Consider the following 16950-nt stretch of genomic DNA (forward strand, 5'->3'; position numbering starts at 1 on the left):
GTCGTTCAAATATGGCGGGTTCGTCGCAGTCCGTTTCCAGCTTTCCACTCGGCTCGCGGTCCACCGTCCGCGTTCCTATCGAGGAAAACCTCGGAACGCAGCGTAAACGCCATAAACGCACGTATGTCGGAGTTTGACGGCGCATTTGACTTTTCTGGTCGAATAAACACATTGGGATACTACAAAAGTTGATTACCAAATTCACGGTACGAGGATAAAGCGATGGCACTATCGACCAGTCCAATTTCACCGTCGGTTGACCTCAGCTCTTATCGTGACCAGCACTTTAAGGTTCGTACTTCGATCACTCTACGCTAACATAACCTGTTCAATAACATTATTCGACGTGTTAAAAAACATTATTACTCCTCCTTTAGGGATCTCGAGTTGAACAGGACCGATTATTAAGGAACTCGACGACTCTGTACATTGGTAATCTCTCGTTTTACACTACAGAGGAGCAGATATATGAACTATTTTCAAAGTGCGGAGACATTAGACGAATTATTATGGGACTGGATAAGTACAAAAAAACTCCATGTGGATTTTGCTTCGTCGAGTACTACTTGAGACCCGATGCGGAAAACTGTATGCGATATGTTAATGGGACCCGTTTAGACGATAGAATTATACGTACGGATTGGGACGCTGGGTTCATCGAAGGCAGACAGTATGGTCGAGGAAAGACAGGTGGTCAGGTAAGATACTTTATTCTATACCTGAATATCGGGGAACTTGAATACGGAGCACCGACTAATTCTGCCAGTCAGGAAACTTATCTAATAGTTTGAATTGATTTTAAGATTCAAGTTGATACTTAAACATGTTGCGTGAGTTACTATAATGATTGATAATTTTCATCTAATTACCAGGTCAGAGACGAGTACAGATCCGACTTTGACGGTGGCAGAGGTGGCTATGGAAAAATAATCCAACAAAAAGTAACACCCGTTGTGGATGGGGCATTTGGTCGATGAAGTACACACCTATGGATGACAATCACATTTGATCATGATCGGTGATGTGCGTATTGTTTAATTCTATTCATTGACAACTACAGGCATATTGTGATGAATATACAAAGTTTTGTGGTGACAAAGAACTTTCGTGTGCGAAAGAGTTATTCTATCTGGTTCTCCTTATTTCATTTATTTATATTTGTGTAAGTCATTAAATGATTCATGTTTCGTGACAAATGGAAGAAAGGTTTTCACACCCACAATATGCACGTAAAAAAACTTTATTCCTACGGATATTATATTTAATATGTATAACGTACACGCGCGATACAACTTTGGTTGACAGTTGAAGATTTTTTTTTTTATTAATTATTATATTTTGTACAGAAAAGACACACGTATATTCGCACATTATACATTACAATTATATATGCATATCGTATTGTTCTGGATATAAGCCGAGGTTTTTTTGTCGTTGACAGCAGCCGCCAAAATCGTCGTCGTCTAATACGCGGACCAGTCTTCTGTGCGTGTAATCAAGAAAAACATCCTGAAATACTGTCGCAGAATTCGGGGACCGCTTATACTCTGAACAATACTGTATATATATATATGTATGTACACGGCAGGACTCGAGAGGGATTCTTTGGTTATAATTCGTTCTTTTCGCGTCTTTTAGTATCAGAAATGAAGCTTCGGCGATATAACTTGTCCAATCATAATATTAATGTTATTAATGGTAGGCACCGGTTAAAATAATAATAATAATAGTAATGCTAAAATTAATAACAATAATCTTATCGTTTCTTATTGACGGGTAGTCCCGTAACATCAACAATTTTCAAAGTACCGCGTGAATATATGTGATGTATACGATTGTGCTTGTATTCCGTTTCAAAGAATACCGCACAGTCTCCGCGGTGCCGGTTTTTTCAGCACGGATCTAATCCCCTCTACAAATACCTCTTCCAGTCCCTCTGACTTTATTGCCGAACATTCGACGTATTTGTAGGCCTTGATTCTCTTCTTCATCTTCTTACATTCTGCCGGTGTTATTACATCCGTGTCCTCCCTGTTCCTCAGGTCACCCTTGGTGCCTATCCAAGATATATGATAAATAGTTTTAAGTGGAATCTAAAGTCTGATCAGTTGTTGGCAAACACACATCACTCGTAGCAGCATAATGTGGAATATTGAATACTTGAAATATTTATTACGCACTTACCGACAAGGACAATTGGCACGTTGGGACAGTGGTGCTTGATTTCCGGATACCATTTGCTGGCTACGTTTTCGTACGAACTGCGCGCACTTATCGAAAAGCACAGGAGAAAACAATCCGTCTAAAATGAATATCGTAGTTTGGTTCGCAAAAAATATAATACGGGATTTTTGTAGTGTTAAAAATTTGATAGAATTTTCAACTAGTGTACGAAATTGAAATTGTAAACCTACGTTCGGGTACGACAAAGGCCTAAGCCTTTCGTAATCCTCTTGACCGGCTGTGTCCCAAAGCACCATATTGAACTCCTGTCCATCTACGCATATGTTGTCTGCATAGTTGTCGAACCTGGACGAAAGAAATGTTGAAAGTAACTGAAAGTATAGCTGATCTCTTTTCTGTTTACACTAAAAATATGTGATCACAGCATTGCGGTAAGGAATTGCAAATGTTCCTAGAATTGAAGCCCTTTCTTTCGCAAATCTTGACATGAACATGAATTACATATCAAATTATTTATTTTTTAAAACTTTCATTGCAATGAATTCGAATCAGAAAGAAATAGAAAACTTTTAATATTAAATTAAGGGTTGAAATTCACCAGAGAGTGTCTTTTAGTCTATGAAAAATTGTATAAAGTTTGGTAATAGAACAGATTCGATTTGATTTGAAATTAGGGAATTAGTATGTCCGATTTATTTGATGTTTCTTGATGCTTACACTGTGGGAACGTATTCGGTGGGGAATTTCTTGGACGTGTATGTGATAAGCATGCAGGTCTTACCGACCATGCCGTCACCAACCGCGGTGACCTTTATCGGTCGTATCCGAGACACCATACTCGCGTCCTCTGGAACAAAGAAGAGAATTTCCGGTGTTAAAATTTACGCGCGTGCACCCGTAAACTCGTTAATTATCGTTCATTCGCTGATACGGAGTGAAGACTTGACACTCTGATCGTAAAACTTTATTCTCGCACTTGACGAACTCTTTAAAGAACGGTCGGAAATCGATTACCGAGTAAAATTCATCCTGACTACAACTGCGTCGCACGTTCATTTTATCGACAGTTTTTTGGGCCGGTTGACAATTTAACCCTTTAACGGCCAAGCCTTTTTCCCCTTTAAAAAAAAAAACATATCTTCCAACCGCTTGAAATTTTTCTCAATCAAAATATTTGAAAAATTACACCTTTTAAAAATACGATTTTTCTGTTTTCATCCTTAACCAAAAAGTTTTTCAAATGAAATTATTCAGTGAAAATTTTCTTTACCGTGCGTTACAATTTTTCAAATTATTTTACGGCTTTTAAATTCAAGTTGAAGATAATGTTAGAAAAAAATAGCTGTTTCGTCATTGTCGCGAATATGCTGCAACGGCAGTCAAAGGGTTAAAAAAGAAAAACCTATGCCTTACGACCTGCAAGTTGGAACAGTTGTAGCTCCTTGTTCGTCCAGCTCGGAATTCACGCTCGGCGCGCCTTCGCAAAACCAATTCATTAGACTCGCTCGTGTCACTCATTGTCAATCTACGCATCCTGTCCTCGCACGCGCTCCGGTAGTCGCCATAGTCTCATAGTCTCTCTTATCTCCGGCTCGTTTATTGTACTTAATTCCTACGTATTACCATCCCTCGGAACGCGCGGCCCTCGGAGCAAAGCACTTGTGCTCGCCTGTGTGGAATCGCAAATATTACACCTACGGAGTCGGTGCGTTCAAGTATCTCCTGCAGTGCATACGATGCATACGATGCATATTGGCAGACGGACAATCGTGATAAGCGGAAAAACGCGATGGTGACCACTTTGAGTAGGTATTTGTTTTTCAGACGAGAAAGAAGTTATCGCACGATACCGCCGCGTTTCTCCCCGTGCGATGCAGTTTGTGTCCTCCTCTCTACCACGGTGCAAATTATTTATACGATTTTCTACGAATTTTTAGGAAAATTGGGACATTTCGTAAAATTTTGTACAAAGAATTGTTTTCCGTGAAAGATTTTAGATTTTCATGAAAATTTGTATTTTTTCAATTATAAATCTACAAGGCACTACAATTTTTAAATAACATTGACAAATCATTACGAAAAATTATGCGTATTTACAATTTTGAAAGAAATATGTAATACGAAATGGCCCAATTTCTGTAAATATTCTCAGTAGTAGAATTTTTCACCAGGATCCCTCTATCTTCTTAATGCTTGAAATTGTGTATAATGTTAATAACGTGAATTCTAACAGAGCCCGCATTAACTCGGGACGATTTAATTACGACGCTTACTTCATGCACGTTTGTTCTAAAACTGCAGGGACGTCCTGAGCCTCCCAAAGGCATCTTTTCAGCTACCAACAAACAGCTGTGGGTTGATAGATATAATATGATAATGAACACGCACATGTGAGTAGGACGACTGTGTGTATAAAACCGTGCTCGTCCTACATCCGGCGGGCAAGGCTCATATACTTATATGCAGTATCAATGGGCCTGTGCGGCGCCTCGCGCCGCATGACAATCAACTCTCGACCTTTTCCTTTTTCTTTTTCAACGTCCTACGATTCCTTCTCTCGGGCCGAGAGAAATTTCTTATTATCTTACATGCCGTATGATTCTGCACTGCCTGTAATACGAATCACTCGTTGGAGGACGTGTCTGTTCGTGAATCGTTATTTTCTTGATACCTAAAACTTGTGCTAATTAATCGGTGCCATGATAATTCATTCTTATGCAGGCCTTGACACGAATTTTGAAAATTAGCTTCTTTTTCTACTTCGAAGATTCGTGTTTAAAGTACAGAAATTGAGCTCGGAGACATTTTCGGTGTGCCTATAAGGCGTTGATATTTTTATACTTTCTAACGTAGAATATTCAGCTGAGAAAAATAAAACTTTCTATCTTTGCGTATTATTATATACGGTACAGGTTTTAGTCAAATGTGTGATAAAAATATTTGTATTTATATTTCGTAAACGTGTGTTCGAAAAATTGTTGCTTCCGTCGTATCGGAACATAGAAAATTTAAAACGCGTAGATTTACAATAGTTATAGTCCTTTGAAGTTTTCGTGCAAGTCATATGCTCATTGTTAGACGGGAAGTAGAGACTAACGCGCGATGGATCGTTCATATATCAATATTCATTCACGAGAAGAATTTCAATGTGTTTTAAATCTGCCTTATCCATACTGTACCTCTATTTGTACACGCCTAATTCGTTTTACGAACGTATTACACACGCGTTTTTAATTCTCAATTTATACAATGCTGTATAACTTGAGAATGTACCAGGCATACAGTCTGGTTCAAAAACTGTAAAAACTAAACAGTCATAGAACAAATGCTTGAACATTGATATTTATAAAGATTGTTCAAATAACGGTTGATTTTGGCATAAGCAGGGGAAAAAATTGGAAATAATTTAAGTACTGTGCCAGTCAAATTTAACCATCTCGATCCTTCCTGCATAACGTTTTTTTTTTTACCATAGATACTAATCTTCCAGCCAGACTGTACGCCCGATACATCCGTAACAGGAGTTTATTTTAACCGAGTATTTCTGTCCATAGACATCCCGTCTGCATTATAAAAGCGTTCTTAAAAAAATGTATGCGTACATGAATGGTGCCAAGACTCTTTGACGTTGCGGGTACGTAGACGCTGCTCTAGGATAGGTCAGGTCGGTGACTTTGGTGCGATGCAGGTAGTCGTCACTTGGTTACATGCATGATAATAAACACGGCGCGGCCATGGCGGTCCGATAAAGAGGCGCAGCGTTCCTTCTTTCACAGAAATTATCATACGTACCTTCCGACGCTTTTCCAACGCACATCGGACAGCCGTCGCAGCTCTCTATCCCTTGTTCGAAAGAAGCTTCACGTATATATATTACACGTTGAGCAGCTTCTTCTTTCGCTTCGTCTCGCGTCCGGCGTTCCTTATCGCGCCGTAGGTTTTTCAATCTGTTGTTTTTTTACTCCCAACGTTTTGTTTAACAGTCCCTTCCACGCGAGCTTTTTCCTCTCTATCTTTATCGCTTCCTCGGCTTTGGACCAACGGCTACATTATCGTTCACCACCTAAAACACAGCACAGATTCAGCGTTCTCGTATTTTAAATCGACCGACAACCGAGACGCTTGTTGGAATACACACTGGATACCATTATGCTCAATTAACCGTCAAAAGGATCGGCCTAGCCGCTTCGGTGCGCAGAGCTCGAAACGCGAACTGTTATACTAATTGCTCCAGCAGTAATTGGTTATATGATCGGGGGAAGCCTTATCGCGTTTCTAGCGCTGTAAGCCGGCATCGATTCGTACCAATTTCAAGCAGCAACTAATCAGATGATGATTAAAGAATATCGGGAATTGACCTGTTTTTTAATTCTTTTAATTTCTTTATTTTTTTTTATTCTCACACATTTCTCCACCATGATATCATCATTGAACATGGTATGCACCCTTTTTGTCTCATATCATATAAAATTATAATGCATAATGTTGAATAAAGCGTTAAAATGAATATTTATTCTTGCTCCAAGATCGAATTATAATACTCGCAACTTGTACGTATAATCAAGGTGAATACTAAAAGATGCTAGATTCTCTGGTAACATGGTAGCTTACATGTACAAACTCACGTTCATGTCGTACCGAGAACTACTTACCTACAGCTACGTTAATTGTTGGTCATGGTGAAAAATGAGGAGAATCAAAAACCATACGGTAACCACTTATACTAGAGAAATTTCTCGCGGTGTGAAATTCACGGCCTCTGACGCATGACTAACGTTTTCATCAGGGCGGAGGGCGAGGGTCTCTGCAGAGGATGACTACGGTTCATAGAGCAAAGGACGCGCGTAATTATCCGAGTTCTGATGACGAGGCGAGAGGGAGTGAGAATTAATGTTCCCAGTATTTTGTGGTGCAATTTGAGGCGAACGACGTTACGCACATCGTATTGTCTTAATGTCGGCGTTCATAACCGCGATCATCCCTCCACCTCCTCCTCCTCCTCATCCTCATTTTCCTCATTTAATCACGCATTCGGTGACGCCCCAGCTCATTCCGGATCCGCGATCATTGCGGAACGCAGCTGCGCGATATTGCCGCGGGATGTCGAAAGGCGAGACCGAGTACCTTCCGCCTTCCCAAGAATCTCACCTACAAATATACGCGTATAAACACCCCGGTCGACCATACGACTTACGAGTATTTTCAACAAACTTGCTCCACTTTTCTTCCCTACGAGTTATACGTGTATCCCTAAGCGAAGAACCGTATCACGAAACATGTCGCGATCTCTCGTACGTCTCTCTGCTGGTGAACTTTACTCATGTATGCGTGCAGTCATTGTTTTCCGTGACGTGACGGGGAAAACCACTTCCTTTGACCGATCGTCGCCGCCCTTCCGTAGCTCGCTGCGCAGCGTCAGTACGCTTTGAACTGCTGCCGATAGAATGGAAGTTAATTTTAATTTTTTTCATTTGTATTTTACACGTCGTGTAATCGAAACAGGACAAGCTTCGTTACTTTCAGGCTTTTTATCACGTCGATTTGGCTCTTCTACAGCAGGGTAATGTTTGTTCGTATTGTTCGGTCGTTTGTTACCGAAATGTATTGGCTGAATTTGGCAGCTGACTTTCAATGGGTATAAGATTCAAAATTAGAAGCCAAAACTAACTTGAGCATAATTTTGCCGGGTTAAACGATATTCTTGGAGCCTATAAACCTCCTTTTCCTGTCAAACCGAAATTGCGTTCCCCGAAGACTTCGCCATATCCACGTACGAAAATATAACACAACCGGGATTCCCGACAACACGTTAAACGCTGGAGTTTTCTGCGATTAAAATGCGTCGCAATAACGCGTAGACTATATTTCCCCGATCAGAGTTATTGCGGTTTTTAACAAACTGAATCGGGGAAATTTGACAATCACATTTGACGAGCAAGTTTATTGAAATTTTTACGGATGTAGTTTTTCGTACGTTTAGGTAGATCAGGCGAGTTTTTAGCACTTTGTTGGCTAACCGTGAATCGTGTAAATGCGAGCGCTCTGCGTATTATCTGAATGACTACATGTGAAATGCCGCTGAAGTCAGTAAAGACTTGCAGGTTTTTCACCCCGACGATAATAGTAGCCGGTACATGATTCATGTATACGCCGGAGAAATGTTTAAACATATCTGGTCAGATTAGATACATAAACCACTGCACGAATTCATTACAGACATCGTTGTGTGTCCTGTATGCATGTGGCCATTACGTTATTACAAGTGGAAAACGATGGAAATATTTCTGAATTATTGCACTGATACGTTAGAATTCTTGTCGCGAGGAATATCGCTGTAAAGTATCGACCAGGGTTGCAAATTTTTTGATGAAAAAGTAATGCATTAACCATTACTTTTTCAATTCATAATGGAAATAATTTCCATTGAAACATTAAATTTAATGTTTTAATGGAAACACTAATGCAATTAAAAAAGTAATGCATTATTTGCAACTCTGGTATCGACGAACGAAGACGTGGCAGAAATGCTTTCCATCATCGAGCTTCACAATGCTGCAATCTTTCGGCAATGCTGTTACGCCGGGTTTAATATGCGCTAATTGCTCTGTCGCGTGTCGCTTTGACAAACCACGTTGTGCTTTTTCGGTATTACCTACATGTCACGCGAAAATTGTAACTGTCCTCATTTTTTCGTTCTATGTACAGGTACGCACGAAGCATGAATGTCGAACTCTGTTTACACGGCTTTACCCCGGCCTTGGCTCATATATGCTGGATAAAATATTTACGCCAGAAATAACCAACTGCATTGCGGCTGAAAATGAATAATTTCGGAGAGTCTGACCCTCGATTCTTCTCGCTAGTCGGACGAATCGCGAAATTGTCTCGGTATATCGGTATGGAAACGCTTTCAACTTGCGTTTCGATCTGCATTTTCACCGTTCGCCAAAGTTGCGGCAGACTGGTTCCCTCGGAAATCCAAGCAATCGGAGGATATGCGGTAGGTGGGTAACGAAAACGTGTTCTTGTCTTTATATGCCGTAGGTGCACGTGCGCATTCCTGGCATATGCATGTACGTGTATACTCGACTCGTTATCGACGATTAGGAATCCCATTTCGTTGCCAACAGCCGATCGTTAATTCCGTTCCATCGACGTCGATCGAGTTAGGAACATACGCACTGGCATATGCGTCGCACAGACATCGTGTACTATATTTACGCCGGGACTTTACCACGTGTAGCGATCATTTTTCGTCTCTGTAGGTACTATACGTGTATAAAAAATGTTGCCATTCATCGTGATAGACGATCATTCTCTTTGCATACGCATAAACAGGTACGCAAACTGACTTACACGCGGAGAGAATAAAAGGGCAGATTTTACTTGAAACTAAAGGAAAGGAGGGACACATCAGGTTTTTTTAGTAAAATATGCTTGGCAAAATGCAAACTTTACTTCAAAAACAGTGAACGATTCTGTGCGCGGACTAAAATCTGAAACTGAACTGAATCTACATTTATAGTAAAAGTTACATTTGTCATGGGTATTATTTACCGAAAACCTTGGTGTGGCCCTCCTTTGCCCGCAGTGTTGATTAAAGTCTACTCTTTTCGTTCTATCCGTGCAGCAAAGCAAGAAAATAGTAATTAAAGTAAATTCTCTAGAAGAAAAATCAGATAACGAAAAATTAGAGTTTATATCAAGTCTGGAATTTGTTCGGTAATTTGCAGCAAGAGTTCATCGAACTTTAGTTCAGTTTTGAAAAACTATTACAAACTTGGCTAGTAGCAGATCCTTCCATAAAAAGGTCTTTGAAATTCAATCTCGTGACAGGACTCAAGTTTTGTGGAACAGATTCTGGGACATGCTAGTATTGTAAACAGTAATACTAAGTTGAAATACGATCCAGTGGTAAATTATCATTTCAGTTTGATATGGGGTGTAAAACGCACCACTAAACAAACACCTAGCTAGCTGATATACGTTTGCCGGCTGCTTTGCCCTATCTAATTCAAAATTAACCTGAAAAGTCGCTGATACATATAAATTGTTTGGAAAAGCGATGGGATTATCACGTATAATTATCATATATTTCCAATTAGTCGCTGCCATCCCGATAGCAACACCACTGTGTTACATAATCGGTGAGTTTTTTATGCCGGAATGATGTGTACTTCGGTATTCACACCTTATATCATCTCCCCCTCTGGTAACATACGACCTGCAGCCACCGTGAATAAGAGTGAGAGTGATGATCGTGAGGCTCCGGCGATCCCGTAACGTTTAAAAATAGAACAGCTGTTACGCGATGTCTGTTTTTGTTTACTGAACCTTGTTGTCAATTATGAGTTTTGATGAATATTCTATGTATACGTAAGTTCTTATGGCCAACTATGGCTATGGTTTGAAGATATGACAATGTGGTTACGGATCTACAATGACTTGCAGCTTGAGGCGATGGAATAGCTTATAACAAATTATATTTATCGAGGAATTCTGGGAATACATTTCTTTGAATAACTCGAAATTTCGTGATTGTACCAAATAGATTTTCATGTTGATCTTTCGCGATAGATTACGTTTAGAAATTATAGTGTCATTTGAAATTTATGTACTTGAGATGCTGGCCGTTTACGGGACTCCTATTTTATTTGTTCACGAAGCAAACTCAATGCACAGCTTGCACATTCCGCGGTAGACGGAGAATTGCGAAACAGTTGGTATTTCCTTGTTTTTACAATCGTTAAGCTCAGCTATAAAAAAAACCATTTACAAAACTGCGAAGCCATACTTGCGAACGAGGAATTGTTAAAAGGCGCAGGAACCAAGGCCTGATTCTTTTCTCTCGATTCACCAAAAAAGAAAAGAAAAAAAGAAATATATTACGTTCCTCGTTTACATTCCAAACGGTACAGCAGTTTTATTCTATCGAAATTAATATCATAAATGTATCGCTGAAGAAAATAACAAACTACAACTAAGTTCGCGTGTATCACGATTGTCGCCGATGACACACAGAGATTCAGTTTGTGGTATGGAACTCGCGGTGAGATAAGATTAGCCCGAGTTGATATCGCGGAGCGAATTCTAATCTAGATCCCAGGGTACCGAGTCCCAATTTTTTTAATGTCATCGCCGAGTATCGACTAATGAGCAAAAATCACGCTTCGCCTTAGAATTCGCTTACGGTACTTTTGTTGCCTGCATTTTTACTTGCGGTGATAAATGCAGGTGGTAAAAAATTTTCTGCAATTAGATTTCACTGGATTTCACTCGATCTGAAACGACACCTCGGCCTCCAGATGCTACCCCACTCTACAATGCACTCTTTAAGGCGCACTTCGCACGTGTAATTGATTGTAAGGCAGGACCATTAATGAACCATTCAATCGAAGTACGGATGCTGACCGCAGGATCGGCAAGCCAAGGACTAGGACACGGTGAAGGACCCTGCATCGACTCACCATCAATAATCCTCCACGCATTGGTGACACGTATTTCCCCTTGCATTCAAGTGACAAGCACAACTACTGGGCTGCGGTCCAATTCTTCCTCGCGAAATTGTTACGGCACTGATAGATAAGGACGGTTTTTTTTTATTCTTATCGATAAGAATCGAGGTACGCGCTTCGACGACTTGCAACCAACTGGCGACCAGGTATCTCACTGACTGCGTGACTGACTGACTAACTGACTGACTGACTCGCTGCCGACAATTGACAAGGAACGTGCTGCCTCCGAGAACCATGCCCCTCCACATCGACTACCCGGTAGAAAACCGCAGGACCAGCGACCACCAACATGTTCCAGGTAGCCTTTCCAACACGGATGTATACAAGAGAATATATACGGATATTGTGAAAACCTTTGTCCAGCTGGGTTCGATCAGCGATGACCCACTTGCCGCAGTGAGCACGGAATTCGTAAACCAGGTATAACTTTTTCGCGGCGAGCTGATACTCCGATGTGAATTAGTCCTTCTCGAGTCGAAAGTAACGATCGGATAGAGAAATTTTTAACTAATTAACGATCAACTTTAATCGAGGAATTGTTACGCCGTTGAAATGCTGCAAAGGTGACATTTACGTAATCGGCTTTTCAAGCGCATTTATAAAACTGGTTTAAGTATCGAAATAGCAATAGAATTCAAGGATGGAATTACGCTTGCTTTACAAATTTCACAAATGCGATTTCAAACCGGAAGAATCGTATCTTAGAAGCTTTATTGGTAATATAGTAACGGTAAAAGGTTGTAAGAATAATGGGAAATAAATATGAATAGATGTTTTCGATAGTTCTCGAAAGCTTCTGACGAGTTTTTCGTGTTACACTTCAACCCTTTCGCCCGACGATTTTCATGTCAACCTTAATTACGCTCGTTGAGATTTAAGACGGGATTTTATTTTCTTATCAGCAACAATGCGAAGACGGGTGATTATTCAATGCAATGAAAGAACGTAGAATTATTTTCTACGGTGAGTCTACCAATCGTAAGAGCGCTGCGCATGTCTACTATACCGTCTTATCGCGACGTAGAAATGATACTCCGGGCGACTTGTCGCTTATAATTCGAATTCCAATGAAGGTAAGGAACGTATAATGGTCGCGCGGAAGAGAATCTCGCGCAAAAACGTACACGAGATTTCCGTCGCACAATGCCCCGTGCAGTCTTTTATCGAGGCTCCCGGTCACGTTGACGCATTAAAAATTCTTTCAGCAAAGACAGCTCTTGAGGGTGTCGATTGTTCGACGAGTATGGCGCAGCGCATAATTACTCATTGCACGCAATTTATTATACATGTATGTACATACGTGGTATAGGTATTTGTACGGATAGACGTGTGTACGACACGCGAAGATGCGGGATAGCGTATCGTTGTAATACCGCGAATTGGAATTCGCTCGTAATATTCATGGATGCAAAATCAGTCATAAATAAACATGAGTTTTACTCCAAATCTTGCTTCCTGTCGGCGTGGCAATTTATTCGGTGCATCGCTCCCGTTCGGCACAATCGACATTGCCTATTTTCAATCCAAATCAGTTCCATATTAATCAAAGTTCGAGTTATACGACTTTGCGCGGTTCAAAATCGGCTGCAAGTTTCAATGTCAATGAGCGACACTGCAGGCTGAAAAATTCAAGGTGTCGTTGAACCCTCCGCGGGCAACTTTTTTGGCGTCGGTAAGAACGGCGTGTGGCAACGGTCGGTAACGGTAGTTCGTAGTTGTTTTAGATGTCAACAGATGTCACCGCGCGCTCATGTCGAAGCCAAACATGATTCAAACCGACACTCTGTTGCCGGTTAGCAGCCCATCGAAGAGTTCAATGGATTTGTACCTATGATTGCTCGCTTGCGTCATGCGTGTGTAGGGATCAATAATTGATTGCTCGCTGGCAGGTTGAAATATTGATCGACGTTCTCGAATCCTCTTTGTACGCGTACGCAGGGTTTTATGAATTATAGAGGTCGGGTTTGTAGTCCCGTAGACGTAAAGTGACGGATGTCGACTGTCGGTAAGTACAGCTAAATTGTGTAGTAGAATGGGTAGAGACGATAAGAGGTATAAAGTAGTGACGATATTTTTTTTTCATCTCTGTACTACATGTTTTATGTGTATATTCTTAGCAGAGTGTTTTTTATGCAAATAGGTTTATAACGATTTTCAGTAAAACCTAATAATATATATTGAGAAATTACGAGGTCAGGGCTTGCAAATAACTAATTTTACAAGAAACATGAACAACTAATTGTCAATTCAGGTACCTATTGGTTGAAATTGTTATTTTTTCTTCAAAGTTATCAAAATTGTAATCAATTTCATTTGAATTTCGAATGATATACATTTAAAATCGTTATTGTGTGGGTAAGACGATGAAACACCCTTAAAACCGCGATACGGTGCACGATTCGATGATTTTGCTTCTCACGATCAACGATTTTTTTAAAACTCGCGTAACAGTCAGAATGATTATTATTTTGGTTCTCATCATCGTTAATCACTATTTTTAATTCTTAATGTTTTTATTCGGATGAAAACTTTTCATTCAGAGTGCCGTGATTTTAAAAGAAAACTGGCGAATAGACCATCGTTAGATGTTAGTATTTTCAATTATATCTATTTGTTCAAACCGTAAAGAGACTGAGCCCCCCCCCCCCCCCCCCTCTTCAATTTAATGAACGAGATTATAACCGTATTCCATATTTCCAAATCCTGTTTTCTGGAGTCACATGCAAATCTATACTTTGATATATTTCTGGTAAAACAAAAATTGCATTTTACGTCATAATTTTCAAACTGTAAATCATGTATTTTCCGGGATACGCCCGAATACGCTAATGTAAAATAAGTCGTTCGCGAATCTAAATATCTCTGAAAAATTATCCCGCGTTGGTTGGATGGATGTAAGATATTTACACGTTCCTATATTTGTGTTTGACTCGCAACGGAATTGGTATACGTGATAGGTAATTGAACCGAAGCATTATAAAATTCGAACTTCTAACTTTACGGAAGTGGAAAACAAAAAAAAAAATAAATAAATAAATAAAATGCTCATGGTACCTTCGACTGCTTAAATTGAATTTTTCCCTATATCAACGGTCTCTGACATTTCCAGAACTGAATATTGTGACGATTAAAAGAGATACCTAATCGAAGAAACGAGTCACCTCAAGAGTGGTCGAATTGATTTATTTTCCGTACCCTCGCAGCGTCGGCTCGTCGCGGGTTGTGCTTTACCCAGCATGATCGGCGCAACCCTCCCATCAGTACCGCGTAAACAACTCGTACCCTTAGCCCTCTTTTAGCTCGTGTAAGGGATAGGCGTAGCCGTTTCCGTCGCCATTTTGTATAATCGTATTAGCGCGGGGCGTGTCTCGGGTGTGGGAGGGGTCGACCTGGGCGATACCTGGGACTGCGAAGAGGAGGAGGAGGAGGAGGAGGAGGAGGAGGAGGAGGAGGAGGAGGAGGAGGAGGAGGAGGAGGAGGAAGAGGAGGAGGAGGAGGAGGAGGAGGAGGAGGAAGAGGAGGAAGAAAGGGCTCCCGCCGCAGGAAGACCGAGCGATTCGAGCCGGGCGCGCGCATTCCCGTGTCCCCGAGTCGAGAGAGAGTCCGCGACGCGACCCAAGCGAACCGAATATATACAAACATTATAAATACACATTACGCAGAGAACCGGAGGCCCCTACGTCCCTTGACAATAACCGAGTCCGCGTCGTTCTACGAAGGAGGAGTAGGAGTAGGATGAGGAGGAGGTGGCGGAGGGGCAGCGAGGGGGTGGGGGGGAGGGAGCGGTGAAAGAACGATGAAAGTATAATTGGCCCGATCACGTGTCGGACGTGAAAACAGCGCGTTTAGCACCCGCGAACGCCGCGCCGTTCTAGTGTGAAAATTGTACCGAGATAGAGAAAGAGAAAAAGATAAAGAGACAGAGAGAGAGAGAGAGAGTGAGAGAGAGAAAGAGACAGAGAGGTTTTGTTTACCTTAGGCCAGTCGACACTCGTCACTCGCACGGCGTAGGACAAGCTCCGCTCTCCCGCGTTCAGGACTGACTCTCAAAGTCTCTCGTCCCGTCGATATCCTCTACGTATCCGTCACTTGTATCGGGGTGTTTTGTTCTTACATACCATGTACGTGTGTACTTTACTGTGCGCACACACGCGACGGGAAGGAACATCGGTCAGGTGAAGAAGGCTGTTGGATTCACACTGGTCGGACTGATTTCGAACGGCGCGGACGTACGTATTTGACCGGAGTGCAGAGTGTGCCGTGTCCTGTAAACATCTCGTGTCGGGGGAGCTCGTTTTTCGTTCACAAATTCAAGGATGTACGCAACGCGTTAAGACGAACGAAATAATGTGATAACCAGGTTGACGACGTGTGTGCTAATTTATGCGGTATAACTCGATATTAAACTGTGCTGCGGTATTGGATATATATATATATTATATGTATGTATATATATATATATGTGTATACACACATATATATCCGTCGGTAATCGACTCCAAGTACAACGCGGGTCATGCGGATATCGAGTTTTATCCCTACAGTGTAGCGCACGTGGCATTCCCGTGACAAATATACAAATGTGAAGAGGGGATAAAGTGTTTAACGCTCGGACGGATTAATGTGTACATGTATAGTAAAGTATAACGTATAATCGTATTGTGCAACGAAAAACGAACCGGGAAGATATTACGCCGCAATGCCGTAGGTATTGATGTTATATCTGATGACGCTAAAGAGTTGGTGCAAGTAACGCGCAGGAACTGATGCCGCAGGACGAATACGTACAAGTATTGTCGCGAGCGTATTATCTATCCGGTATAATTAACGGCATTGGTGGCTGATTTTATGGGCAATTATTTGACGAGTGAGGTTTTTGCCGCGTGCCTTCTAGATTGTTCACGTAACTCACTGCGCGCACATGAGAGGCGGCACGCGACCCGAAATCGACGCCGCGTCGAACAGTGACGTTACGTTTGAAAGAGGAAGATAGCTGGATCGGCATCGAGGAATTTTGGAGAGACTGTGCCGCTCCGGGATACGTATGATGGATTTGAGGACGACGCAACGACGCCCAACCGACGGCCCGGTTTCCCTCCCAGGCGATCTGCACAAGACCCGGGTCGCCAAGAGCGTCTTCAGCATCCGGAGCCTCGTCGACGTTGGCGATTCCGACGGCTTCCCGTCCAAACCAGCGCAACGCTCCCTGTCGACGCCAGGTAAACACCTCGATTTTATTACACGATCTATG

At 41.5% G+C, this 16950-nt stretch overlaps 3 protein-coding genes across 7 annotated transcripts in view; 2 read left to right on the top strand and 1 right to left on the bottom strand.

Moving 5' to 3' along the window:
• Positions 1 to 68: 68 nt before the first annotated feature.
• On the top strand, positions 69 to 1824 carry Cbp20 (cap binding protein 20). Of its 2 annotated transcripts, XM_046610172.2 has the most exons (4): positions 69 to 291; positions 378 to 698; positions 873 to 1023; positions 1442 to 1824. In XM_046610172.2, exons 1-3 carry the CDS (start codon positions 223 to 225, stop codon positions 975 to 977), a joined length of 495 nt encoding a protein of 164 aa, XP_046466128.1. In that variant the 5' UTR covers positions 69 to 222; the 3' UTR covers positions 978 to 1023; positions 1442 to 1824. The 2 variants fall into 2 exon arrangements, with proteins under 2 accessions (XP_046466128.1, XP_046466127.1); XM_046610171.1 differs by lacking the exon at positions 1442 to 1824 and having other exon boundaries at positions 873 to 1102.
• Positions 1225 to 15878, bottom strand: LOC124211275 (ras-like GTP-binding protein RhoL). 3 transcript variants are annotated; one of them, XM_046610168.2, is made up of 6 exons: positions 15674 to 15878; positions 5977 to 6247; positions 2902 to 3031; positions 2415 to 2529; positions 2185 to 2302; positions 1225 to 2056 (listed from the first exon to the last, which is right to left on the bottom strand). In XM_046610168.2, exons 2-6 carry the CDS (start codon positions 5999 to 6001, stop codon positions 1854 to 1856), a joined length of 591 nt encoding a protein of 196 aa, XP_046466124.1. In that variant the 5' UTR covers positions 6002 to 6247; positions 15674 to 15878; the 3' UTR covers positions 1225 to 1853. The 3 variants fall into 3 exon arrangements, with proteins under 3 accessions (XP_046466124.1, XP_046466123.1, XP_046466121.1); XM_046610167.2 differs by lacking the exon at positions 15674 to 15878 and adding an exon at positions 11652 to 11895; XM_046610165.2 differs by lacking the exons at positions 5977 to 6247; positions 15674 to 15878 and adding an exon at positions 11652 to 11895.
• Positions 15561 to 16950, top strand: part of LOC124211272 (homeobox protein aristaless) — a 62810-nt gene continuing 61420 nt past the window's right edge. The window contains exon 1 of one of the 2 annotated variants that reach the window (XM_069133201.1): positions 15561 to 16918. In XM_069133201.1, coding sequence (XP_068989302.1) covers positions 16744 to 16918 — 175 coding nt within the window. In that variant the 5' untranslated portion in view covers positions 15561 to 16743. The remainder of the gene's footprint in view (positions 16919 to 16950) is intronic. The other variant, XM_069133204.1, reaches the window with a different exon arrangement.

This window comes from Neodiprion pinetum, chromosome 2 (assembly GCF_021155775.2).
Source record: "Neodiprion pinetum isolate iyNeoPine1 chromosome 2, iyNeoPine1.2, whole genome shotgun sequence".
Lineage (NCBI taxonomy): Eukaryota > Metazoa > Arthropoda > Insecta > Hymenoptera > Diprionidae > Neodiprion > Neodiprion pinetum.